Below are 27,062 nucleotides of genomic sequence, written 5' to 3'. Positions count from 1 at the left end.
AGATGTCTGAAGGAGTCCTGTGGTATCTGTTTCCAGGACATTACCATCCTGTCCTTTAACTTTTGTACTTTGTAAGGTGGACCCTCCTACAGTGCGCTGTGGTGCCATCTCTTACAAACGTAAATGAAGCACACATGCCTGGTTGTTTATGTGATCTTGGAGAAAACAGGGTGCATTGGACCTTTTTCCATTGCTTTGATGTCCAATTCTGATTATTTGACTGGTATGCAACTATGCAGCCCTATGCCGGCACAGTGGCTCAGTGGGTAGCACAGTTGCCTCACAGCAAGAAGGTCCTGGGTTCGATTCCCAGGCGAAGCGGCTCGGGTTCTCCCCGTGTCTTCATGGGTTTCCTCCAGGAGCTCCGATTTCCTCCCACAGTCCAAAGACGTGCAAGTGAGGTGAATTGGAGATACAAAATTGTCCATGACTGTATTTCACATTAAACTTGTGAACTGATGACTCTTGTGTAACGAGTAACTACCTGTTCTGTCATTAATGTAACCAAAGTATGTAAAACATGACGTTAAAAAGCCTAATAATATTAAATAAACTAAATGCACAGAAGGGTTAGACGTGTGCTGTGACACATTGAACTCATCACCAATGTTAAGATGATCCGTAATTTGCACCACAGTAGCCCTTCACTTGGGCTATACCAGATGATTTAGCTTGGGTGTACATTCTTTCGGACTTTTTGTGTATCTTTTCTTTAAAGAAGGTTAAAGGGCATTAATATGATGTAAGACTTAAACACTTGCACACAATCGCACATTGTAACTTAACCACATACTTCAAATTTAATTGTGGTGAGTCAATTGTTTTTCAAAGTGTGTGTTATGTAGTATTCTCATTAGAATGTTTAAAATAAACATGCCATGTCAAATGCTGTGATTTGTTTTAATAACCATCAAAGTATGGTATTCATTGACTTCTCTGCTCGATGTGTGTTTTCTCAGGAACAAGGTGAGACAGCACTACACCTAGCAGTACGGATAGTGGACAGAAATTCCCTCCACATTGTAGACTTCCTCGTACAGAACAGGTAATGCAGCATAATGAAAGAGTTGCTGTGTAGAAAAAAACCCTATTGTGTTTATTCTTCATGAGTGTGTATGTGTGTGTGTTTCTGTAGTGGGAATCTGGACAAGCAAACTGCTAAAGGGAACACGGCAGTGCACTATTGCTGCCTGACTGACAGCAGTGAATGTCTTAAGCTTTTACTACGCAGCAAGGCCTCCATCACCATGGGTGAGAGTCCTACAAATACAGTACAACACAAATCTATAATGGTTTAACACACTACCATTTGCATCGTTGCTGCATAGAAATACAGCCAGTTTTATCTACTGTTGACAAGTTGTTGGTAATAATGATGAAACAGTAATAACGAGTAATGTCCTGATTTATTTTATCACTTAGCTAACGAAGCTGGAGAAACACCTCTGGACTTGGCCAGACGACTGAAGCATAGACAGTGTGAGGAGCTGGTAGGCATTAGTTTGATTTATTCACATTTACATTTTCAGCATTTAGCAGACACCTTTACCCAAAGCGACTTACCCGAACTGGTACTGGTTGTTTATTTATCTGAGCCATGCTGATTTTTTCTCTGGCAGCTGATGCAGGCACAGATGGGCAAGTTTAACGTCCATGTACATGTGGAATATGAGTGGTGCCTGCAAAATGAAGACCTGGATGAGAGCGACGATGAAATGGAAGATAAGGTGCACACTGACATGATTCTATTCTCATTCAATTCCAAAATCGTTGGTAAAATCTGATTGTTCAGGGTTACTGCACATATTGTTTAAATGAAATTTTGCACCTCCAATCACACTTGCAGCCCATCCCTCAGAAGAGAGAAGAGCGCCCAGTGAGCTGCTTTGTGCCAGGCGGTGGTCACCCCAACATGGCCGCCCTGATGCGGGATGTGGTCAATGCCGTCAAGGAAAAGCAGAGAGGCTTTATCCCGAGCATGGTGTGTAATGAGACCTACGGTACCATGGTAGAAGGCCCTTCTCCTTCTAACTCACTCACTGTGCCCAAACTTGCTACACCTCCACGCAACCCGTCCATGGGTAAGCACAAACCTCACCTACAAATGCAGTTACTAATGTTTACTGAACCTTTTAAAATGTACCAGCAACTCTATCATGTATTATAACACTGCTTCTATAGAGTTATATGTTGCATATAGGCACAGGAGATATTGTTTTATAGCTTAGAATCTCTATTTTTTGTTATCATGTTTATAGAAAAAGGTTATGATAAATATCAGTAGGAGTACTGATGTTTTTTCAGTGTGGAAATGTCATAGCTAAAGGTATTTGGACACCTGACCATGGGCTTGTTGGACATCCCATTTCAAAAACAAATAGTATTAAAATACACTGATCAGCCATAACATTAAAACCACCTCCTTGTTCCTACACTCTTTGTCCATTTTATCAGCTCCACTTACTATATAGGAGCACTTTGTAGTTCTACAATTACTGACTGTAATCCATCTGTTTCTCTACATGCTTTGTTAGCCTCCTTTCATGCTGTTCTTTAATGGTCAGAACTCTCCCAGGACCACTACAGAGCATGTATTATTTGGGTGGTGGATGATATGGGTTTTTAAACACCTCACTGTCCCTGCTGGACTGAGAATAGTCCACCAACCAAGAATATATCCAGCCAACAGCGCCCCATGGGCAGCAACCTACTGTATGTCCACTGATGAAGGTCTAGAAGATGACCAACTCAAACAGCAGCAATAGATAAGCGTTCATCTCTGACTTTACATCTACAAGGTGGACCAACTAGGTAGGAGTGTCTAATAGAGTGGAGAGTAAGTGGACACGGTATTTAAAAACTCCAGCAGCGCTGCTGTGTCTTATCCACTCATACCAGCACAACACACACTAACACACCACCACCATGTCAGTGTCACTGCAGTGCTGAGAATGATCCACCACCTAAATAATACCTGCTCTGTGGTGGTCCTGTGGGGGTCCTGATCATTGAAGAACAGGGTGAAAGCAGGCTAATAAAAGGTATGTAGAGAAACAGATGGACTACTGTCAGTAATATGGTAAGTGGAGCTGATAAAATGGACAGTGAGTGTAGAAACAAGGAGGTGGTTTTAATGTTATGGCTGATCAGTGTATGTATAGACTTACCTGTATGTGATCTTTTTGGCTGTAACAACGGCCACTCTTCTAAGAAGGCTTTTCACAAGACTTTGACGTATATCTGTAAAAATTTGTGCTCATTCAGTCTAAAGAGCATTTGTATGGCTGGGCACCGATATTGGTCAAGAAAGTTTCAGTTCCACTTCATTTCAAAGTTGTTCAGTGGAGTTGAGGTCAGGGCTCTGTGCAGGACACTGGAGTTTCTTAACCAAGCTTAAGTTCATGTCTTTATAGACGTTAAGCATGGTCATGCTGGAACAGGAAAGGGCCTCCCATAAACTGTTGCTGCAACGTTTGGAAGCATATAATTTTCTTTATTCGATTCCTTAATAAATAAAGGGCAGCTGTAGCTCAGCGGTTAAGGTACTGGACAAGTAATCAGAAGGTTGCCGGTTTAAGCCCCACCACCACCAAGCTGCCACTGTTGGGCCCCTAAGCAAGGCCCTCAACCGTCAACTGCTCAAACTGTACCTCTTAGCAATTGTTGTGGCTGAAACACATGAATTCAATACTTTTGTCCATATAGTGTATCAAATAAACCGGATTTTCAAGGTTATGCAATACATGCCACACAAGATTGGCTGCAGGTGTCGCCAACATGAATAACTTCAGATAAATCTGTGGATTCAACCTAAATAACAAGATAATAAGAGGCCTCTGTTTGGTTTTGACCTTGTTTATTTAGGTTGTATTCTCAGACCCAGGTCTTTCACTTGTCTTTTATGTGTGGACATTTTCTGATCATAGAACGCTGTTGACTTTATAGTTTTGGTCAGAGTTGTATTTTCTTTCCGTCATTGACACTGAGGTCCAACAATCTTTACCAAGGGTGACAATCATTTTAGAATATAATCAGTTACAAAAGCCCAGTTATGTTCATATGGATGAAATAGTCTGGAACTCAACATTTTTTAAACCTGTTGTCTTTCAGGAACTGGAGGATGGAAACCGATGGAGATTGTTGGAAGACAGAGATCCTCCTCAGACCCCTCCAACCCCACCAGTCCAGACAACAACACATATGGTAATAAACTTTCACCTTACACCCCTTAAATGTGCATTTCTGTGTTTTATCAGTGTATTTGTGGTCATTTGAAATTGAAAATCCCATCTGAAACCTACACACTGCATATTAAATGTGTTTAAAACATTAACAATACCAGTGGAGTCCAGATTTTTTATACAGGATACATCACGTGTTGTAGCGTGCAGCCTAAACATATTCAGTGCACATTGAATATGTGCACTGAGGAATAAAACATGATTTTATTTTAAAAGCTGTCATGTTAACTGGTGTTTGATTGGGGAAAGAGGGTTGCTGTCTTATCACATGGATTAGAAATCTTCTATTGGTCTCTAACAGGGTTGAGATCTACATATAGTATGTAGAATTTTATCAAAATATAGAACACATCACTGAATTTCATATCAAGTCTACTTTCTTTGTTGAAAAAACAGTGTGACGTAGTGAACATGTCAGTAATGTAGAACAGTTACAAGGGCTACCTAAACATCTTTTTTATTTCTTTCCATAAACTACTATACTGGTCACGGTTGTGGTGGGTCCGGCTTCAATCCAGAATCATTAGGCACACAAACACACCCTGGACAGGGAGCCAAACCTCCCTCCCCGTTAGACATAGCTAATCTTGTATGTGAAGACGCCTGGCCGATAGCACTGCAGAGATTCAAATCTGGATGTGAGAGGTGGTGGGCTAGTGTAACTGTAGGGCCACCCAAGCATGTTTACCTAAACATGTTTATTAAAACTTGAAATGCTTAAAGCTTTCCCTGACATCATTATTATTGTTATTATTAGATCATATGTAGACTTCTACCTTTATACTGGACATGATGCAAAATATGCACATCATTATTTGTTACAGACAATATTTTACTGTTATTACATCTTTAACTGACAACGTTAATGTAAAACAATGCCTTCTTTATTGGTTATTGGTTAATAAATTGATCCTTAATGTCCCTATTTTCTATAATTAATTTTAAACATGTTAGAGATTGGTGTGGCTGAAAGACCCGAACACAATAATTAAAAGGGTTCTTTACACACTTTTGGCCATATAGCGTAAGTACTTGACCTGCTTGTGGTTTAGTATGCACTGGTGTTGCTTGGTTGATACTGGTGGCACCCCTGCTAAATGCTTCAGCATTTAAATGCTACATTTCATAGATGTGTGTGGATGTTTCCTATATTACATATCTCCAACTAATTTTCTTCCTCTTTCAGTTCTCCCTCCTCCGCCTCCTCCTCCTCCACCTCCACTAATTAAGAAGTCTCTGGAACCTACTATTCAAACTAAGAATACCCCTTTACCTCCGGTACCCCTTGCACCCTTAGGGCCACCTGTGCCCCCACTACCACCCATTATTAAAAAGCCTTCAGTGCCTGCTGCCCCACCCACTTCCCCTACACCTCCTGTTGTTCCGGTGCCCCCTGCACCCCCTTATAAACCACCTGTGCCACCTGTACCCCTACCACCCCGAGCCCCTGTGCTCAAACCCAGCTTAAGGTAAGAGCTTACCGCCCGCATAAATCTGAAGTGTAAATATTATTGTATTATTTACTACTACTTAATATTAAGTTTATTAATGCCTACTGTTTATCATTTCAGAACAGATGCAAATGTTCCCAAAATGCCACCCAGCAGACCCAGACCCAGGGAAATACCAGGTAGATTAAAAAGAGAGAAATATATTATAGAATTATAGCTTTCAATGTACATATTTAGGTATATTATCTCAGTTTGAAGCCTGATTTCTTTTATTTTCTACATTTTAAGCAGAAAAAGATGGTGTACCTCCTACTCCACCCCCCGTCCCCAAACCCAGAGTGGCCCAGTCAGTAAGTTAACACATCAAGTGCTACTTTTAGTAAAGATTTCTGCTCATATCCCATAACAACATTATAAAAATACCAAAAATTACAAACCATGACCTCTGGAATGTGTGTGTGTAATAGAAACAGAAGCCTAAGAGGGTAAAAGCTATCTACAAGTGTGTAGCAGATAACCCAGATGAGCTGACTTTTGCGGAGGGAGAGGTAATCATAGTGGATGGAGAGGAGGACAAGGATTGGTGGGTAAGTGTACATGCAAAGACACACACACACACACACACACACAAACACACGTTGGTCAAAATTCCTGTTGGCTTGTGCAAAAGCTCGCTAGTAATCGTTAGACAGGATAGGAATTGAGATTTAGTCATTATCAGCTGATTGATAATTCAAGAGTGTAATTAACTATCTGAATCTTTTAACAATGGATTTTCAATGCAGATGTCCAAGTATAAGAGTATATGAAAACCAAGGTAGCTAAAGCCTAGATAGTAGCGAAGTGCTTCCAGCCCTTCATAAGGGCACTCTTCCTCATCTCTTGTGCAGGCGCCTTTAATCAGCCGGCAGAGGTCGTAATCGCATTCTGACAGAGAGAGACCCACATCCGGTTCTTTGTCCCACCCCCCAACTGAGCAACCGGCCAATCGTTGCTCATACAGCCACTCAGCTTCGAACCGGTGAGGCAGAGCTGGATTCGATACCGGGTACTCAGTACTCTGCGCCACCTGAGCACAAGGCAATATTTTAAAGTCCAAATGAATGATAAGGATAACACAACATAAAGTGAGGGCGGCTTGGTGGCTCAGTGGGTAGCACTGTCGACTCACAGCAAGAAGGTCCTGGGTTCGATCCCCAGGTGGGGCGGTCCGGGTCCTTTCTGTGTGGAGTTTGCATGTTCTCCCCGTGTCTGCGTGGGTTTCTTCTTGGAGCTCCGGTTTCCTCCCACAGTCCAAAGACATGCAGTCAGGTTAATTGGAGACACTGAATTGCCCTATTGGTGAATGGCGGTGTGCATGTGTGTCTGCCCTGCAATGGACTGGCACCCTGTCCAGGGTGTTACCGTGTGCCTTGCGCCCATTGAAAAGCTGGGATCGGCTCCCTAATTGGATAAGCGGTTAAGACAGTGAGTGAGTGAACATAATGTAACTTGTGTGCTGAGAGAACGAATATCACTTTTCTGACAGCAGCGTACTCTACATGGAGCTGATGTGTGTTTTTGCTTATCCGTAATCATAAGAATACCTAATGGTCTAATTTTTGCAAATAATGATACTGCGGTTACAAACAAGCAAGAGCCAAATCAATTCATTATCATTAAGATATCACATTAAAGTTTGTTTTTATGACTTTAATCTCTTATCGTGTGTTGGCTCTTTCAGGTGGGTCACATTGAAGGCGATCCGACCAGAAGAGGAGTTTTCCCTGTTACATTTGTACACTTTATTTATGACTAATCATACTTCTGATGGTCACAAGACGGACAATAATCCTTCTTCTGCTTTAGGAAAAGAGGTGAAATAGAGATGCTGAATTCTGAATTGTATGTGATCTACAGCCACATGTTCTTAACTAATTTTTACCCAGAAATGACCTCATGTAAGATATTTAAACGTATTGCTTTGAAATATTTTATAGTAAAACGTATCAAGCACACAGATTCTGTTTAAACACATAAAACCATCTCAGTGCTTTACTGCAGAGGCTTTTAACAGGTTGATTTCTGCTGGAATTATTCTTGTTTTAAAACAGTTTGGTTGCAGAGCAACCGTGTATGTACATTGTAGCTGGATGATTCTTAATGCATGTTTTTCCATACGCTCTGGTACTGCATAAGGTCATTAAATCGTTTACATCATTTAACAAGGGTGAATGAATGTCACTTGTCAGTATGAAAACAACTTTCAGTCTTACTTACGGGGCAGCACGTGGCACAGACGTGTGGTTGGATCCTAGAGACGTGGGTTTAAACCTTCCCCCGATCACTTTTTTTTTTTTTGAGGAGTTTTTATTAGGAGTGAACTCTCACCTCCCAAAAAACACACAAACGTTGTATTGTCTACTAATTTGCTCCTAGGTGTAAGTGAATAAGTTAGTGTGGTGTCCTGCAATGGATTAGCACCCTGTCCATTGTTTTGGGAAGTGCTGAACCCACCCTGATCAGGAGAAAACAGTTAGAATCTCAACAGAGCTATTGAACTGGCTGGCAGATTCTTCACTGCTGCTGCAACTGCGACCTCTGCTGGCTGGTCTTCATTATTCCCTGTGTCTTAACTGCAACAATTATGACTTATGAGGAATCCCCTCCGGCATTCCCACCCTTCAGATGAGCCAATCTGACCACCACCATGTGGTTTTTGATACTGTCTTACCTCTACACAGAATGTGGTTTTCTCCTAAACATAATACATGTTTTACTGGGGGGCAGCCGTGTTTTACCTACTTTGTAATCCACGATGTGGTTGATTAAACATCAGAACATTAACCTTGGCTTGGTAGATGGCGCTAGGTGGATTTTTTTTTTAATATATATAAATGCTGCACCCTTGTGGTACCATGCCGAACAGACTCGGGAGTTTTGCACAACAGAGTGTGATAAACATCCAGTAGACAGTGTCCTGTGAGCCTTGTTTAAATAGATTAATGACCAGACTCCAGTAACTGTGGTGTGCAGAACAACATTTTGTACCCTGAGATGGACGTGCTACAAAGCAAGACCACACCATGTTCTGACAGACATCTGAGACTACAGTAGGCTGAGGCTCATTAAAACTGGGCAGTTGAAGGTTGGGATAACGTTGTCTGGTCTTTTCTTTGCATTTTCCCCAATTTTCCTCCCAATCTAGTCCAATTACCCAATTGCATTTTGCTTCCTCTCCTGTTGCTGACCTCCGCTTCTGACGGTGGAGAGCCGTGACTAACACACGCCTCCTTCGACACGTGTGCAGTAGCCAACTGCATCTAATCACTTGTACAAGACAAGTTCACACAGAACTCGGTTTTATGCAGAGTCATGCACTGATCATCATCCCTCTCATGTGATGGTCATACCATCTGGCATCCAACCCAAATGGATGAGCCAATCATTGTCCATGGAGGCACCCAGCGTGCCGGTAGCATAGCTGAGATTCGAAGTCATGAGTTTGAGACGTCAGCTCTGGTGAACATTGTCTGGTCTGATGAATCTGGATTGCTGCTGCATCATGCATATTGTAGGGTCAGAACTGTATGCAAACAGCACAAATCCATGGTCTCAATATTGTTGCTGACCATGTGTATCTTTGTAATTTACCCATCTTATAATTGCTACGTCCAGCATGAATATGTATCACGACAATGAGTTTGGTGGCCTCCCCAGTCAATAGATTTGAATCCAGCTAGTAAAGAACTTTTGGAATGTTGTAGAAAGGATGATTTGGAAGCATGAACAAGCTGTTTAAAAAATATGCAGCCGTTCCACATTAGATAATATATCTTTATCTTGCCCTGTCCTGAACATCCTCCTCGAGCACACAAACCACCTGCATCCATAAACCTCGACTTCCTCTCTTCCTCCAGCCTGGTGGTTCCATCCTCATCACTGTTCTCCTGATATAACTCTCACCCTCCTCTGCACATGCCCAAACCATCTTAGCCACGCCTAGTAAACTCGTTCATAATCCTGTCCATCTTTATCACTCCCAAGAACCGCAGCATCTTCATCTCTGCCACCCGCAGCTAACGCTCTTGTCTTTTGTAGGTGTCACCGATTCTAAGCCATACAACATTGCTGTATGTGATCCAACTGTTTACACTGATCACATCTCAAAAAGGGTGTTTATCACCTTGTAAAGTCTGAATATGAAGTATTAGTATTGGGTTCCTACTGAAATGGCTAGTAACTGTGTACATGTAGGTAAGAAAATATACAATACCACTATATACATTTTCTGATTATTTAATCTGTTTTTACATGGTAATGTATAAAAATAATTTCTAATGAATTTTTATCATCATTAACACTGTACACAGAACTAGCTACTGTTATTTACACATTTTGTATATTTTCAGTATGTACAAGCCGATCAACAAAAAGAAAATGTGCCGTTTCCAAAAAGTGACATGATTAATTCATAAAAATAATACTAATAACTAACAGCATATGTAACATCTGTACAACTGCAGGTTCACATATAAAATCCTGCACATTACAGCTGCAGCACTGTAATCGAACATTCGTATAGTCCTGTTCCACAAGGTCAGTAGTCTGGACCTCATGCGCTGCGAACAGCAGACGGACTCTAGCTAACATCTGTAAAGTAAAAACAGAAAACAAATGATGATTTTTCTAATTATGCCACCCGAATGCCGTTAATAGTCGTATGCAAACGTTTGGACAGTTCTGGTGAACACATCTACACAACAACATGAAATATTATTTTTTAAAGACAGATTTTAGTGCTAATTTGAATTTATTTGGTAAATTTGACATGTTGAAAACCTAAAAGTAACTTTTGCAAATAATTTTATTATGGGAATTCAGCATATAGACACTCTCACTCACTGTCTTAACCGCTTATACAATTAGGGTCACAGGGGGGTGCTGGAGCTCCCGGAGGAAACCCACACAGACACGGGAAGAACATGCAAACTCCGCACAGAAAGGACCCACCCCGCCTGGGTATCGAAACCAGGACCTTCTTGCTGTGAGGCGACAGTGCTACCCACTGAGCCACCGTGCCGCCCCAGCATATAGACAGTAAATGTGTATTTAAATGTGCAGAAGCATGTTCACCTTTTTCATTTAGAAAATCAACAATGTCCAAACATGTGCCTTAGACTGTTAATAGGATTTTTATATAACCTTTGAGAAGTGATGTTTCTATCCTGCTTTCCTCCAGCGTAAGAAAACGTCCTTTTTTCTGTTTTTCTGACTGGGTGCTGCTGCCTTGTCCATCTGTCTCGCACGTCAGTACATGGATCTGACCTTTAGATGCCTTCAGGTGGATTTGAATACGCTCCTGGTGCAGAATGTAAAGATACAAAGTGTTACTGTTTATGTAACTTCATGACAGTCATGATCAACTGTAAGGACACGACAAATTCATTATTAGCAGTGTTTTGTTGTAGAACAGACATCAGGTGTAGAGGTGTATGCAGAGCAGTATCATAACAGATATTTTTTATTTTGTTTAACTATGGCAGAAATACATCCTGGCAGGGTGTCAGTCCATCTCAGGGCAACACACATTTATCCATATACTCACAACTAAGGACAATGTTTTTGAGAGGTGTGTGGAAAGCAAAAAACCTAGAGGAAGCCTACATGAACATTTAGATCATTTGTAAATACTCCGAAACATGCAGCGATTGGAGGCGAGGGTCAAATTTAATTAACCAGAACTTTAAACCATCGATGTTCTGTACCCACTTTACCAGCCGCTCCACCATACAGTTATTTGTTTGCTTGTTTGTTTTATTGGGATTTTAATGTCATGTTTTACACTTTGGTCACATTCATGGCAGGAATGGTAGTTACTCATTACAATATATATTACAATTACATTACAATATAGAACCCAGGACCTTCTTGCTGTGAGGCGACAGTGCTACCCACCGAGCCACCATGCCACCCCATGCAGTTATTTAACAAATATATTGTGTATAATATAACAAAATGTTATAAAGTGGTGTTAGTGCACTTAATTTGGCAGGAGGACATGCCAAATTACGACAAATGGGTTAACAAGTATTGGTCACTTTAAATGCACAGATGTGTTATATAAACACATCCCAGAGATTCAAGTGTTAAAGGTGTGTTACAACCATGGTGAAAACCAAGGAGCTGTTACAAAAACAGAGAAAGGAGATCATTTCATTGCCTCTATAAGAAGATTCATGACACCCTGAACATTCCTAAAAGTTATAAACTTATATTACAGCAGCAAACTTAGGGAAAAAGGTCACGTTAGAGTGTTTTACTTTGGATTACCTCAGTTGGTGTAGGAACCTCCAGCTTGGTCTCCTCAGGTGCCTTAACTATTATTACAGTCTGGTCCTGGAGTGCTGAAATTCCACATATATCATCATATGTCACATATGCTGAGGTAAAACTACTGTTAAGAAAAATACAGGAGAAATCTGCTGTAGAAAGAAAGATTTACCGTGTGGTTATTATTTATCAGCAAATCTGTTTATGATTAACATGAAGCTGCAGGTCAGCACCAAAGCAGCTCTAACTAGCAGGACTTCATGTTTTACTGCCTTCTATTAGTATAATAGTCAAATTCTGTTTGAGTCAAAAAGGTTTGTGCAATTCTGGGCAAATTTCATTTTATTTCTAGATTTTTTTAATTAAAAGTGTTAATGGACGACTGTGTATCTGGTAAATCTCGGAACTCACTCCACTTGTTAGTCCTTAATGGACTCGGTAGAACATGTTAAGCTGGTTAGGAATTAGGGATCTCGAATACATCGTATCGAATCTCAGCTCTGCCTGCCGGCTAAAGCTGAGCGGCCACATTAACAACGATTGGCCTGTTGTCCAGATGGGCGGGACTAAGCCGAATCTCTCTCTCATGACTGGTGCAATTACGACCTCTGCTGGCTGATTAATGGCGCCTGCACAGAGGCGGGGAAAGAGTCCAGATCAGGGTGTGTCTCTCCGTACACAACGCTGAGCTGCACGGCACTCGTCAAAGTGTAGGTTATAAGATGCATACGGCATGCTGCTCGCATGTCGGAGGGGGTGTGTGTTAGCTTCATTCTCCTTAATCGGAGCAGAGATGGGCATTGGTGGAAAGGAAGCATGACACAATCGGGCAGTTGGACGCTCTAAAAAGGGAGAAAATGCATAAAGAAAATATATTTTTAAAAAAGAAATAGGATTTGATTATTAGGAATTTGAGAGTAATGAATTCTGACTGAGAGGAATGAAATCTGTAAATTAAAAACAAAGCTAAATTAATTATAACATGTGGAAGATCTAGGGCAGTGGTCCCCAACCTTTTTTGCACCACGGACTGGTTTTATATAAGATATAAATTCACGGACCGGCAGGGGCGGGGGTATTTAAAATAGAATAACTGTACTACTCACAAATTAGCTTTTTTTGCTGAAATGAGACACTGCTACCACCTAGGGGTTATTGTAGACAATAACACCAGTAAAAAGTCATTTTGTCATTGCTGATGTAGCGATCGCTAATTCTTTATTCTTTCTGTGTGGCCCAGTAATAAATTATGGTACCGGTCCACAGCCCGATGTCATAGGGTGTAATAGTCTGTTTTTAAGTTTAATTCTACATTATGGTAGTTTCTAGACTGGAAGGTAAGTAAAGCATACCATACAAGACCAAAAACATCCAAGAGTAACCAAGATCATAGCACTGTAATAGCACATCACCTGGTATGTACACTCTTTGGATGAGATTCTGAATGCAGCGATTATTCTAATACAGCGATCTGGTTCTTCCTCAATCAGCCTGTCTGCCCAGACAAATGACTACTCCTGCCCTGATCTGCTGAACCCACATTTGCTTAACTGTGAATAGTTACAAAGACCCGAGCGTTAGCAGCACCCGGTGTACAAAAGGATATTTAGCATAACTTTTGAGGTCTGTCAGGTCGAAGAGCTGCTGAGCACAGTCTTTAATTAGCCAGTCCAGAGCTTCCTCCATGGTCTTCAGGTTCAGCAGGTCAACCTTCACCTTTTTTTCTGAGTAGCCTTTGTTGTAGTTTATGGGTGTTGGGCCTCTGGAAAAGAAAGAGGGGAAAATGTAACGCTTGTATTGGCAAATACAGACGGCTCCAGATTTACTACCACACTTAAAGTCTGAACAGAATCTAACCTCTGAAAAAAAGTTTTAACATATTTATTTATTTTATATTTCTATTGTATTCTTTCCCCATGATGATAAATGACTGAGGAAATTGGGCCCCTGTCATTTAGTATTTATACCCCAGTGAAACATAATGAAGCCCATAAGAACAGCTATATGAACAATTTTGCACACTTTCATTCATTCCAAAAAACTGATTTTGTTTATAGTGACTTGGTGGCGCAGCGGTAAAAACACACACTAGCACACCAGAGCTGGGATCTCGAATACATCGTATCGAATCTCGGCTCTGCCATCCGGCTGGGCTGAGCAGCCACATGAACAACGATTGGCCTGTTGTTCATATAGGGTTTGGGTAGTAGTAAGCCATATATGGTCTCCTCGAGACTGATGCACTAAGACCTCTGCTGGCTGACTGATGGCACCTGCACAGAGGCGGGGAAAGAGTGCAGATCAGGGTGTGTCTCTCCGTACACAAGGCTGATTCGCATATATGAACTCGCCTAGTGTGGGTGACAAAATGCATACGGCTGCTGCCCACATGTCGGAGGGGGCGTGGGTTAGCTTTGTTCTCCTCAAATCAGAGCGGGGGTCAGCATTAGTGGAGAGGAAGCATGACGCAATCGGGCAATTGGACGCGCTAAAAAGTCGTGAGAAAATGCATAAAGAAAATATATGTATAAAAAAATGGAACCAAAGACGCTTATTAAAGGAGTAAACGTAAAATTATTGTTTAACCTTTCAATGGTGCAAATCAGATATTGTTGCAGTTTCCATTTCTGTGCAACTTTCTAGTTAGGCTTTTTTGACACTATGCCAACCATCCCCTTGTTTTAGGCACATCAGTGCATTTAGAAAAGGACACTCACTGCTCCCTTCCATACACATGAGCTTACAGGTGACTTGGAGGTTGACTGTTGGTATTTTGATAAATAGTGGGACTGAATTCCCAGACACAGAGGAGTGAAACAGATGACTTAAGTTTTCTGTTATACCAAAAGGACCACTTTTTTGATAGATAGATAGATAGATAGATAGATAGATAGATAGATAGATAGATAGATAGATAGATAGATAGATACTTTATTAATCCTGAAGGAAATTAAGGATTTGTTTTATAATATAGTGCATTTGTACATACTGTTCTACCAAAATGAACTAGATAATTTCTACCTAAATTCTGGATCTATACAAAAGGAATGAAAGCAATGTTTTAGTCTGTACTTACATCCACTGGACCTTATTTTTGGACTTCTTTGTGATGAGCTTAATAGCGTCGAGCACGTGGGTAATGTCATAGACCCGCCTCTTGCGAGTGCCTAATATTTTTGCAGCTTCGTTAAGGTCGAGAATACCCTCTGGAGCAGACTGAAACAGATCTATGAAGCGCTTGGTTAGCTGTCCTAGTGTTACATCCGAGCGGGGAGTAGTGCCTGAGAAACAAAGCATGGTCAGAATACATGGTCAAACTGCCAAGGCACATTTTCTGTAACTAAATAAAGAAGATGGAGACATCTGCCTCTACAGATATCTATAGAGTGGATCCATAATAAATCAGTAATGCAGAATCATTTCATAATGAATCACTCAAGAATTACTCCAACAGTGCAGCATTAAGCACTGTAACGCCAAGTTCATACTACACGACTTTCCAAGTCATCAGGTCGCTGTACAGTTCACACTACACAACTGGATCTCTTGTAATCGGGAGTCTTTCAAGTCGGTGTGGCTTTCACAGTACACGACTGATCGGTGATGGGCTACACCATCTATCACCAACTGGAATTGCAGGCGAGCTTCTCTGGTCTCCCAAACTACGTTTTGTCACGAAAACAAACGCGAGAAGTGACGAGGGGTTTAATGATACCACGTCCAAAAATGCACGTCAACAATAAGCGAGCGATCAAAGTTTGTGAGCTGATGTGCAGCGTGAAATCAGGGAGAGAAAATAAATGAATCTAAGTGGATTTGGCAACACGACCAGCATGGATTGTTCTACAGTGAGTTGGAGGTTAATAAATATTTTTTGCAATACAGCGTTGGTGTTTTGTAGAGAACGATAAGGTCAGAAATACTGTAAAACTTGTGTGTGTGTCGATGTATTCTGATATAGACTATATTATGCTCCTGTCCCACCGTTTTACAACTCCTCCCCTGCATTTCCCCACACACCGTATCTTGTGTTCTCATTGGCTGTTTGACATAGCAATCATTGCCAGTCGGGTGACTCAGATCCAGTTATTTCACAAGCTAGAAATCTCGCTTCAGCGAGCCGCTCAGATCGAGTTGTTGAGTGGTTGACGATTGAGAGCAGAGTTTCGATCGCCGAGCAAACGCCAAGTTGCTCCCGAGCCGGCAAATCTAGCACCGACCAGTCGGTGAGCAAAAATCAGGACAAAAATCGTGTAGTGTGAACTAGGCATTAGTAAAAAAAATGAAGCTCATATACAGACAGTGTTTAAATTGTTCATTCTACAAAATCCTCTGTATGTGATTGATTTTATGCCACATTGTAGTTACTAGACGCTCCTGTATGAAAAGGTTCAGCCCAGTCAATTGCTGCAAGAAACCTGCATGTGTGACTGCTGCAGTCAGCACCAGCTTTAGCCAATTTAGCTTTAGGTTCTGGTCATATAATCTAAACATGGCACTCGTTTTGACAGGTGACCAGTGTTATGTAGAATTAACTGGCTAATTAAAGCCTGCAGAGCAAGGTGACTTTTTGTCTCATCTCATTTGAGTGTGAACTGGAATTTATATTGTTCAGCCAGGCCATCTTGTCCAATGTCAGTGCCTGACCTTACAAATGCTGTATTAATTCCAATGTTTTATGTCCAACAAGCTAACGACAAGGTGTTCACATATTTTATTGCCATATAGTGTTTTAAATTTACCCTTCAGTGTTTTTTTTTTTAATTATTAAAAACAAAAACAACTTCTGGGTTTACCTGGACGTTTTTTTCCTCTTGAGTTTTTAAGATTCTCCTGGCTGAAACAAAAGAAAGAAGGCAACAGAAACATAAGAATCACAGTTTACTGTTCGCTTAACATTAGCTGCAGTGGGTCCAGAGCCTAACCAAAGAACACTGGGCACTACACATAAAACCACTTGGAATTGGTACACACTAATTTAATCACTCTTAAGGACAGTAGCCAATTTTTTTTGTTTGTTTGTTTATTTTATGATTTAACGCCATGTTAACACATTGGTTACATTCATGGCAGGATCACTGAAGTTTACAGTAGCCACTAAAATAAGTAAGAGTGGCATCACTGGTAGACTGGGTGCCGAACAGCAACATGCTTTTAGAGAGTGTTTGAGATTGTAAAATATATATGGGCTTGTTCATGTATTGTGATACACTATTTTGTCATATCCTCCACTTCAACCTCAGATTTATCACACAGTGTAACTTACAGTCTGTCTAGCCATTCTTTGTCAGCTTCCTTCCATGTATGATGATCCGTCTGTGATGGTTCATCCACTGGGTTGTCAGAGTCTTCACCGTCTTCATCCTCCTCATTATTATCATCTTCTTCATCATCATCATCATCATCATCCTCCTCCTCAGCATTGTCTGGAGGAATTTCAGTCTGCAAAAAAGAAGATATATATATTTTTATATATATATATATACATATACTGTATATAAGCCGGTATTAGTTGCAAAAATGGTTATAATAAATGTTATTATTCTATATAGTAGTTCTATACAATAACTGCATCCGCAGATTAGTCACAGGTTCATTCAGTCATTCAGATCCCAAAAAGCAGCCCTACACCATCATTGTACGACCACCAAGTTTGATTGTTGGCATAATGTTCTTACTACGAGGGATCTTCAAGTTTCTGCACTTTTATATTTTGTTTGGAAACAGTCTGAGAGAGCCTATAGTCTGGGGGCCGCACAGTGGCTCTGTGGGTAGTACTGTTGCCTCACAGCAAGAAGGTCCTGGGTTCGATTCCCAGGTTCTTTCTGTGTGGAGTTTGCATCTTCCCCCGTGTCTGTGTGGGTTTCCTCCGGGAGCTCCAGTTTCCTCCCACAGTCCAAAGACGTGCAAGTGAGGTGAATTGGAGACACTAAATTGTCCATGACTGTGTTTGACATTAAACTTGTGAACTGATGAATGTTGTGTAATGAGTAACTACCGTTTCTGTCACGAATTTAACCAAAGTGTGTAAAACAATAAAATCTGAATAAATAAATAAATAAATAAACGTATAGTACGGATATAGCGCCATCTGATTTCCACCTTTTTGGACCCTCAAAGAAGCTTTAAGGTGAAGTAGGTTTTCATCTGATGATGACGTAAAAGCTGAGGTGCATTTGCTGATACCACCTGGTGAGGTGCAAGCTGGTACCACGCTGCATCATAAGGTGAATGTGTAGAAAAGTGATGTCATTTGTTTTTTTAATTCTTAATAAAAAGTGTTTAAAAAAAGTGCTGAAATGTTTTAAAGAACCCTTGTATAAAGTACTTACTATAGAATACTATTTTTTGTAATATAAATGACACACACTGCGATTTTAATATTGGGATTATTATCACCCACCTACTAGGAGGTATTAATATTAATTTATTGCTTCAACAGTTGCTGAGAATGGTCCATTACTCAAATAATACATGCTGCTTATATGTTGGTGACTTTTTGACAAACTGTAAATAGCAACACATTGTACAGTCATGTACAGTCAGTATTATGTACTATTATATCAGTATATTATATTGTATTATGTATTATTGTATCAGTATCAGTTTGTTTGTTTTATTAGGATTTTAGCATCATGTTTTACACACTTTGGTTACATTCATGACAGGAACGGTAGTTACTCCTTACACAAGGTTCATCAGTTCACAAGTTTATATCAAACACAGTCATGGACAATTTAGTATCTCCAATTAACCTCACTTGAACGTCTTTGGACTGTGGGAGGAAACCGGAGTAAACCCACGCAGACACGGGGAGAACATGCAAACTCCATACAGAAAGGACCCGGACCGCCCCACCTGGGGATCGAACCCAGGACCTTCTTGCTGAAAGGCGACAGTGCTACCCACTTAGCCACAGTGCTGCCTGTATCAGCATGTGGGAATGAAAGGACAGTGGTAGCCTAGTGGGTAGAGCTTTTGGCTATCAACTGAAAGGTTGAGAGTTTGAATCCCAGCTATGCCATGCAGCCACTGTTGGGCCCTTGAGCAAGGCCCCTAACCTTGTCTGCTTCAGGAGCGCCGTACAATGTCTGACCCTGTGCTCTGACCCCAGTTTGAGATATGGGATATACACCTGTATATGTATATATGACAAATAAAGGCATTCTATTCTATGATAAAACAGCAGCAGTGCTCACCACCACTTGAGCCGGGTCTGAGGGCTCCTCACCGGGCTCCTCAGCTGAGCTCCACCCTCCTGTACCCAGCAGCGCACCCTCCAGAGGTGGCATGATGGGGATGGCCTCGGGGCTGATCCCGTTAGGGGTGATGTGCTGGGGTAGAAAGTGATCCTCACAGATGTGCTGGTGCTCGGGTGAGAAATAACCCTCCGGCTCCCGCAGCGCCGCCAGCCACACTCTCACCCGGCTCTTCTCCGCCGGGAACCTGAAGAAGCGCTTCCGGGGCCGCTTGATGATTTCTTTCGGATTCGGAGAGCTTTGGTTCGGACATGCTCTCACCGCACACTTGACCATGATCGCGCTAAACCTGACCGATCTGTTTGTTTACACACGCTGCGTTCGGAACCACGCACACACCGCGATACCGCCAGCGCCCTAAGAGTCACGTGACTCCTAATCAGCCAATGAAAAGCGACTATTCGGTGTAGTCTATTTCTACAGGCTTTACTACGTTCTTTAAACGCACTTCTGCCACCTAACGGTCAGGACAGACTTTGTTTTCTAGTGCAGCCGTGCCCATTTGCAGCACTGATCGATTTCATACACTGCCTGGCCAAAAAAAGGTCACTACCTGGATTTAACTAAGCAAATAGGTAAGAGCCTCTAATTGGATAATTACTGCTCGGGTAATTATGTTTCAACTGGCAACAAGTTATTTAACCCTAACTGATGCAGTGAGTCGCTTCTCATTTGTTAAACAACCATGTCGAAAGACACATCCTGTGGTCATGGAAAAGATGTTAATCTGTTTCAGAAGGGTCAAATTATTGGCATGCATCAAGCAGAGAAAACATCTAAGGAGAAGCTGAAACTACTAAAATCGGGTTAAGAACTGTCCAACGCATTATTAAAAAGTGGAAGGACAGTGGGGGGGAAACATCATCGTCGAGGAAGGAATGTGGTCGGAAAAAAATCTTGAATGATCGTGATCGCGATCACTTAACCGTTTGGTGAAATCAAATGGTAGAAAAACTACAGTAGAACTCAGGGATGTTTAATAGTGACAGTAAGAGCATTTCCACACACACAATGCGAAGGGAACTCAAGGGATTGGGACTAAACAGCTGTGTAGCCTTAAGAAAACCACTCGTCAGTGAGGCTAACTGGCAAAAACGGCTTCAATTTGCTAGGGAGCATAAAGATTGGACTCTGGAGCAATGGAAGAAGGTCATGTGGTCTGATGAGTCCAGATTTACCCTGTTCCAGAGTGATGGGCGCATCAGGGTAAGAAGAGAGGCGGCTGAAGTGATGCACCCATCATGCCTAGTGCCTACCGTACAAGCCTGTGGGGGCAGTGCTATGATCTGGGGTTGCTGCAGTTGGTCAGTTCTAGGTTCAGCAACGTTATGTGCCCAAAGAATGAGGTCAGCTGACTACCTGAATATACTGAACGACCAGGTTATTTCATCAATGGATTTTTCCTTCCTGATGGCACGGGCATATTCCAAGATGACAATGCCAGTATTCATCAGGCTCAAATTGTGAAAGAGAGGTTCAGGGAGCATGAGACATCATTTTCACACATGGATTGGCCACCACAGAGTCCAGACCTGAACCCCATTGAGAATCTTTGGGATGTGCTGGAGAAGACTTTGTGCAGTGGTCCAAATCTCCCATCATCAATACAAGATCTTGGGGAAAAATTAATGCAACTCTGGACAGAAATAAATGTTGTGACATTGCAGAAGCTTGTGGAAACGATGCCACAGCGAATGCGTGCCGTAATTAAAGCTAAAGGCGGTCCAACCTAATATTAAGAGTGTGTGACGTTTTTTTTGGCCAGACAGTGTATAAGACAGCGGTACCAGTCGATTGCAAAGTGCACAAATGTCAACGTGATTGGCATGAAATGTGGCCACTCTTTCTTTAATTTGTGGTTTGTTACCATAGCTACGCCTCAGCCCGCCTAAAGCACCTCGAATCTAGAACGTTTTCATTCATCAGTAGCCAGTTTGCGCCATTTTTGCAGTGGGTTCAGAGCCTAATCAAAGAACACTGGGCACTACACACAAAAACACTTCCATTTGGTACACACCAATTTAGTCACTCTTATGGACAACGTACAGAAGCCAATAAAATCAGTAAGAGAGGCATGGTGGCATCAGATTGGGTGCCGCAAATCAACATGCTTTAAGAGAGTGTTTGAGATTGTAAAATATATATGGGATCACTTAGTGTAACTTACAGTCTGTCTACAAAGTTTTCATTCATCAGTAGCCAGTTTGCGCCATTTTTTGCATCATACACAACACTATACAACAACAAACACTATAAATGCACTGAAATAACCTAGAGCTGAGAGGGTTAGGGGCCTTGCTCAAGGGCCCAAGAGTATGTAAGAGCTGTATGGCAGAGCTAGAATTCAAACTTCCAACCTTTCAGTTGATAGCCCAATACCCCACCCACTAGGCTACCACTATCCCAATACTATTTACAACATTATATTGAAAGCCAACATACACTGATCAGCCATAACATTAAAACCACCTCCTTGTTTCTACACTCACTGTTCATTTTATCATCTCCACTTACCATATAGAAGCACTTTGTAGTTCTACAATTACTGACTGTAGTGCATCTGTTTCACTTCATGCTTTGTTAGCCTGCTTTCACCCTGTTCTTCAATGGTCAGGACTCTGCCAGGACCACCACAGAGTAGGTATTACTTGGGTGGTGGATCATTCAGAGCACATGGTGGTGGTGTGTTAGTGTGTGTTGTACTGGTATGAGAGGATAAGACACAGCAGCGCTGCTGGAGTTTTTGAACACCTCACTGTCACTGCTGGACTGAGAATAGTCCACCAACCAAAAATATCCAGCCAACAGCGCCCCGTGGGCAGCGTCCTGTGACCACTGATGAAGGTGTAGAAGATGACCAACTCAAACAGCAGCAATAGATGAGCGATCGTCTCTGACTTTACATCTACAAGGTGGACCAACTAGGTAGGAGTGTTAAAAACTCCATCAGTGCTGCTGTGTCTGATCCACTCATACTAGCACAACACACACTAACACACCACCACCATGTCAGTGTCACTGCAGTGCTAAGAATGATCCACCACCTCAATAATACCTGCTCTGTGGTGGTCCTGGGAGAGTCCTGACCATTGAAGAACAGGGTAAAATCAGGCTAAAAAGGTATGTAGAGAAATAGATAGATTACAGTCAGTAATTGTAGAAGTACAAAGTGCTCCTATATGGTAAGTGGAGCTGATAAAATGGACAGGGAGTGGTTTTAATGTTATGGCTGATCAGTGTACGTCACACTACAGTAAGCGGTCACAGTGTATCAGTGGATACAGCAGTACATCTTGCCACCGGTAGGGGGCATCGTTGAACCCGAACCGCATCAGCAGGAGCAGTGGTGTTGATGGAACAGGAGGAGGAGGAGGAGGAGGAACAGTCACTCTGGGTGAATTTGGCAGCCGCTGGTGTTATATCAGAGCAACAGCAGGCTCATTCCGCACTGAATCATGGCCACCGACACCATATCGGCGTGTACTGGATCAACGCTTCTGCAGCCTATCAGCGACATCATCGACCTGCCGTTAGATCAGGTAACGCTTTAATCCACGTTCAGAACATTCCGCTAGTGCTGCTGCTGCAGGTGGAGGAGACGTGATTACACAGCTCCAGCCGCTACACGCAGTTAGTCGTCTTTTCTTTATCATCCCGGCTGATGGCAGGTTCTCCTTGTTCAGCTGCTGTGTGTTCAGGATGTGTGCGTACTGATGATGTGTCTTGATCCAGTGCAGTGAAAATGAGCAGTTTAATGTGCACATCTTGCATGGTGCAGTGCTTAGAGATGCGCACAGATAGTGTGCACATTTACATCTTCATTATCCACAATTCTGACTGAATACTATTTGAGCAAATGAGGGTTGAGTGCCTTGCTCAGGGACCCAACACACCAATTATTTGTTCCCTTTTGTGTACTAGCTGTCTGCCTGTCTGTCTGTCTATCTATATTATGCTTAAACTGTTGCGAGTGGACATGAGTGTGTTTACCATGTTGTTACATCATTCTTTCTTTTAACAATAATTGCGGACAACAATTGTTGCAATGAATAAATCCCTTATTTCAGCTTGATATGTATTGGAATTGCTACATAATGCAGACATATCTGGACTGCAGACGGGACAGTCTAGCACCTGCACTCTTTGTAAATCCACGATGTTGTAACATTTGTACAATGTAGCTTAGCATTCTTTCAGCAACAACCCAATTTGTGCTTCTTCTATTGTAGTTCAGCCGCTCAAAGATTGGTTATTGGAGTTATTGTGACCTTCCTGTCAGCTTGGCCCCATTTACATGTCAATTTCCCTTTAACCTCAAATGAGGGTTGAGTGCCTTGCTCAGGGGCCCAACACACCAATTATTTGTTCCCTTTTGTGTACCAGCTGTCTGCCTGTCTGTTTGTCTATCTGTATTATGCTGATAAAGGTTAGGACATGAGTGTGTTTACCATGTTGTTATATCAACCTTTCTTTTAACATTAACTCAGGGCAACAAATGATTAAATCCCAAATTCCAGCTTAATATGTATTGGAATTGCACCTGCACTCTTTGTAAATCCACAATGTTGTAACATTTGTACAATGTAGCTTAGTATTCTTTCAGCAACAACCCAATTTGGGCCTCTGATATTGTACTTCAGCTGCTCAAAGATTGACATTTCCATTGTGAGATACCTTGTAAAGATTGGTTATTTGAGTTATTGTAACCTCTGACCTACCATAACAACATGTTTTACTGAAGCTAAACACTGAAGAATATTTTTAATTAAAAAAAAAACACACACACAATGTTGGGACAGGAGTGTGTTTACCATGTTGTTACATCACCTTTTTACAACAACAGTTGTTGTTACAACCCCACTTCATTTCACTTTGATACATATTGGAATTGCTTCCTAATTTTCTTTTTCTTTTTTATTGTCTATCTTTTTTATACTGAGTGCTGTACTGTCCCTTTGCTGCTGCAACGATGTGAATTTCCCCACTGTGGGACTAATAAAGGATTATCTTATCTTATGCATCAGATGTTTTAATAGCAGACAGTCTAGCACCTGCACACAATGTTGTAACGTGGACAATGTGGCTTAGCGTTCTTTTAGCAACAACACTAGAAATACAGTGTCTAGATGTAAGCAGACAGTGGCAACTTTGGCAGTGGTAAGCCTCGAACCAGCAACCTTCTTCTTGCTAGTCAAGTACCTTAATCACTGAGCCACCACTGCTCTAACTTAGTCGTTTAGTATATTGTTAAAGGTAAATTATTTTAATAAATCTCAGTGAACTCATATCATAAAGCATTTTTGGCTAAATGTGTTTTCAGTGGTGTACTGCAATCTTTAGATCTCACCACAGTTTGACAGGGTCAACATCACTACATTTCTGTTTTGCTTCGGACTAGTGTCTTGCTAAAGTCAAACCTTTCCAGTTTAGTCTGTCTTTTTCTCCTATACCTTTCTATACTGTGCATCTTTGCATTGTTTTTCCCCCATTAGTCCTGTCCCTGCTGAATTAAATCATTCCTAAACCATGATACTACCACCACCACGTTTTATGTTGTTTTACATTGGGTATGTGATTACATGAATGATACCTTTCTAGTTGTTTCATCGAGGCCTTTATGAAGAACAGTAATACGGTTGTGTTGCAGGCATCAAATTCTGAATTTGTTTATATTTATAAAATACAATTAAGTTAATCAGTGAAAACATTGGAAATCTTTTCTTTGTATTTTTGTCAGTTTAATTTAGGTTTAGTAGAATTTCACATTGTAGCCTTCCTGCCAGCATGGCCCCATTTACATGTCAATTTCCCTTTAACCTCTGACCTACCATAACATGTATTACTGTAGCTGAAAAAATGGTGTGTAAGTTATTTTTACTTGATCTAACACACATCCTGAATTCAGGCCAATCATTACAGTTTCAGCTCCAACTGCTCCAAGTTTTAAAAAAATGGGACACTAAGAGCATGTTTAATAAAAAAAACACACACAATTTTAGGACAGAAGTGTGTTTACCATGTTGTTACATCACCTTTTTTTTTTTTTTTTTTACAACAACAGTTGTTGGAGTTGTGACAACCCCCCTTCATTTTACTTTGATACATATTGGAATTGCTTTATAATGCATCGGATGTTTTAATAGGAGACATGTTTAGACTGCAGACAGGCCAGTGTAGCACCTGCACTCTTTATAAAGCCACAATTATGTAACACTTGTAGAATGTAGCTTAGCATTCTTTCAGCATCAAGCAGGAACATTCTTAAAAAGACAGCGTCTTCTTGGCATTAATGGTGCCACCAAAGATGTGCACACATGTACCCACACCATCTGCATTAACACACTCCCATACCATGACAAATGTTAGCTTTTTAAACTTTGCATTTGTAATAATTGGGACGGTCATTTTCCTCATTAGCCTGAGGAACACAATGTCCACTATTTGAAAGGTGGACTTGTTAGACCACAGCATTTTTCGACTTTGTATCGGTTAATCTTTGATAAGCTTGAACCCAGAAACATTGGCAGCATTGTTGGACGTTGTTGGCTATCCTTTGCTCATAAATTACTTTTGTTAATGCTCTTTTACACCCAGTCATGATAGCATCATTTGTTTGGCTGTTTTCTGACATTTTACAATATTCTTTAGCTTAACATGCCTCATCCAAGTGTTCCAAGCATCAAATTACAAATCATATCAAAAATACAAGTGCTATTTATTACACTATGGTACAACCACATTGTTCTTATTCTCAAAGCTTTTTCTACCAAGCAAATCTTTTAAGCATGTTGTGGGTATACAATTACAGACTACACTCCACCTGTTGCTCTGTCATTCCATAATTACTATAGTGCTTGTGAAGTGCATCCTGTCACGTATATAATATGGTCTTATTATATTTATACTGATGTACTGTGTTCTTACTAGATAAAAAGTTTATTATAAACTTTCAGTTCCCAGTTTATTAGGTATAATTACCATCTTCATGCACTCACTGACCATTTTATTTTATTTATCTACTATATAGGTACACTTTGTTGGTATACAATTACTAATTGTAGCCCATATAGTGCTGCTTAATTTGTTGATCACCCTCTACATCTCTTACATCTGAATTGGGTTTGTTTGTTTAATTCAGCTTATGATTATGAAGTTAGAAGTTAGTTTCAGACAATATAAGCCTAACCCTAAAACTAACAGATAGATGGATGGATGGATGGATGGATGGATGGATGGATGGATGGATGGATATGATTTTATTAAAAAATACTGTATGGACTATACTGACATCATACTTTGCTACAACAATACATATTAAACACTGTTTACAAATCTCGAGACTTTCTAAACATATATTTTTAAGTATACCACTTTTGTGTGCGAGAATTAGTACATTTCACAGTATTATGGATAACAGGTGATTATGCCAGATGGGCGGCACGGTGGCTAAGTGGGGAGCACTGTCGCCTCACAGTAAGAAGGTCCTGGGTTCGATCCCCAGGTGGGGCTGTCTGGGCCCTTTTTGTGTGGAGTTTGCATGTTCTCCCCGTGTCTGCTCCAGTTTCCTCCCACAGTCTAAACACCTGCAAGTGAGGTGAATTGGAGATACAAAATTGCCCATGACTGTGTTCGATATAACTTTGTGATTTGATTAATCTTGTATAACGAGTAACTACTGTGTCTGTCATGAATGTAACCAAATTGTGTAAAAACATGATGTTAAAATCCAAATAAACAAACAAACAATTATGCCAGAAGAAATAATGCTCTGACAACTGTAATAGACAACGACAAACCCA

At 41.1% G+C, this 27,062-nt stretch overlaps 3 protein-coding genes across 4 annotated transcripts in view; 2 read left to right on the top strand and 1 right to left on the bottom strand.

Annotated features, from left to right (window-relative positions):
* The window catches only part of asap2b (ArfGAP with SH3 domain, ankyrin repeat and PH domain 2b), a 31,454-nt gene extending 23,591 nt beyond the window's left edge, over positions 1–7,863 (top strand). Inside the window, exons 18-28 of one of the 2 annotated variants that reach the window (XM_063001416.1) lie at positions 960–1,045; positions 1,136–1,251; positions 1,423–1,490; positions 1,620–1,727; positions 1,847–2,081; positions 4,111–4,203; positions 5,428–5,710; positions 5,813–5,871; positions 5,984–6,042; positions 6,160–6,279; positions 7,416–7,863. In XM_063001416.1, coding sequence (XP_062857486.1) covers positions 960–1,045; positions 1,136–1,251; positions 1,423–1,490; positions 1,620–1,727; positions 1,847–2,081; positions 4,111–4,203; positions 5,428–5,710; positions 5,813–5,871; positions 5,984–6,042; positions 6,160–6,279; positions 7,416–7,490 — 1,302 coding nt within the window. In that variant the 3' untranslated portion in view covers positions 7,491–7,863. Of the gene's footprint in view, positions 1–959; positions 1,046–1,135; positions 1,252–1,422; positions 1,491–1,619; positions 1,728–1,846; positions 2,082–4,110; positions 4,204–5,427; positions 5,711–5,812; positions 5,872–5,980; positions 6,043–6,159; positions 6,280–7,415 lie in introns of both variants that reach the window. The other variant, XM_063001415.1, reaches the window with a different exon arrangement.
* A 2,128-nt stretch (positions 7,864–9,991) lies between these two features.
* e2f6 (E2F transcription factor 6) lies at positions 9,992–19,586 on the bottom strand. Its single transcript, XM_063001414.1, has 8 exons — positions 19,204–19,586; positions 17,271–17,446; positions 16,801–16,841; positions 15,081–15,285; positions 13,611–13,766; positions 12,005–12,119; positions 10,877–11,033; positions 9,992–10,324 (listed from the first exon to the last, which is right to left on the bottom strand). The coding sequence occupies exons 1-8, from the start codon at positions 19,537–19,539 to the stop codon at positions 10,314–10,316; spliced, it is 1,197 nt and encodes a 398-aa protein (XP_062857484.1). The 5' UTR covers positions 19,540–19,586; the 3' UTR covers positions 9,992–10,313.
* Positions 19,587–22,677: 3,091 nt separating this feature from the next.
* The window catches only part of mboat2b (membrane bound O-acyltransferase domain containing 2b), a 45,082-nt gene continuing 40,697 nt past the window's right edge, over positions 22,678–27,062 (top strand). Inside the window, exon 1 of the mRNA XM_063002319.1 lies at positions 22,678–22,802. Within this exon, the coding sequence (XP_062858389.1) occupies positions 22,719–22,802 (84 nt within the window). The 5' untranslated portion in view covers positions 22,678–22,718. The remainder of the gene's footprint in view (positions 22,803–27,062) is intronic.

This window comes from Trichomycterus rosablanca, chromosome 9 (genome assembly GCF_030014385.1).
Source record: "Trichomycterus rosablanca isolate fTriRos1 chromosome 9, fTriRos1.hap1, whole genome shotgun sequence".
Taxonomy (NCBI): domain Eukaryota; kingdom Metazoa; phylum Chordata; class Actinopteri; order Siluriformes; family Trichomycteridae; genus Trichomycterus; species Trichomycterus rosablanca.
Note: the sequence above shows the minus strand (reverse complement) of the source record. Positions and strands in the feature narration are given on the sequence as shown.

What these genes read in the sequence shown, in the direction of transcription:
- e2f6 (XM_063001414.1), bottom strand. Translation starts at nt 19,539, where the DNA reads ATGGTCAAGTGTGCGGTGAGAGCATGTCCGAACCAAAGCTCTCCGAAT. An exon ending in CAGACCCGGCTCAAGTGGTG is followed by an intron (nt 17,447 to 19,203) that starts GTGAGCACTGCT and finishes TCTTTTTTGCAG; the next exon opens with ACTGAAATTCCTCCAGACAA. An exon ending in GACCTCAAAAGTTATGCTAA is followed by an intron (nt 12,120 to 13,610) that starts ATATCCTTTTGT and finishes CAGTAGTTTTAC; the next exon opens with CTCAGCATATGTGACATATG.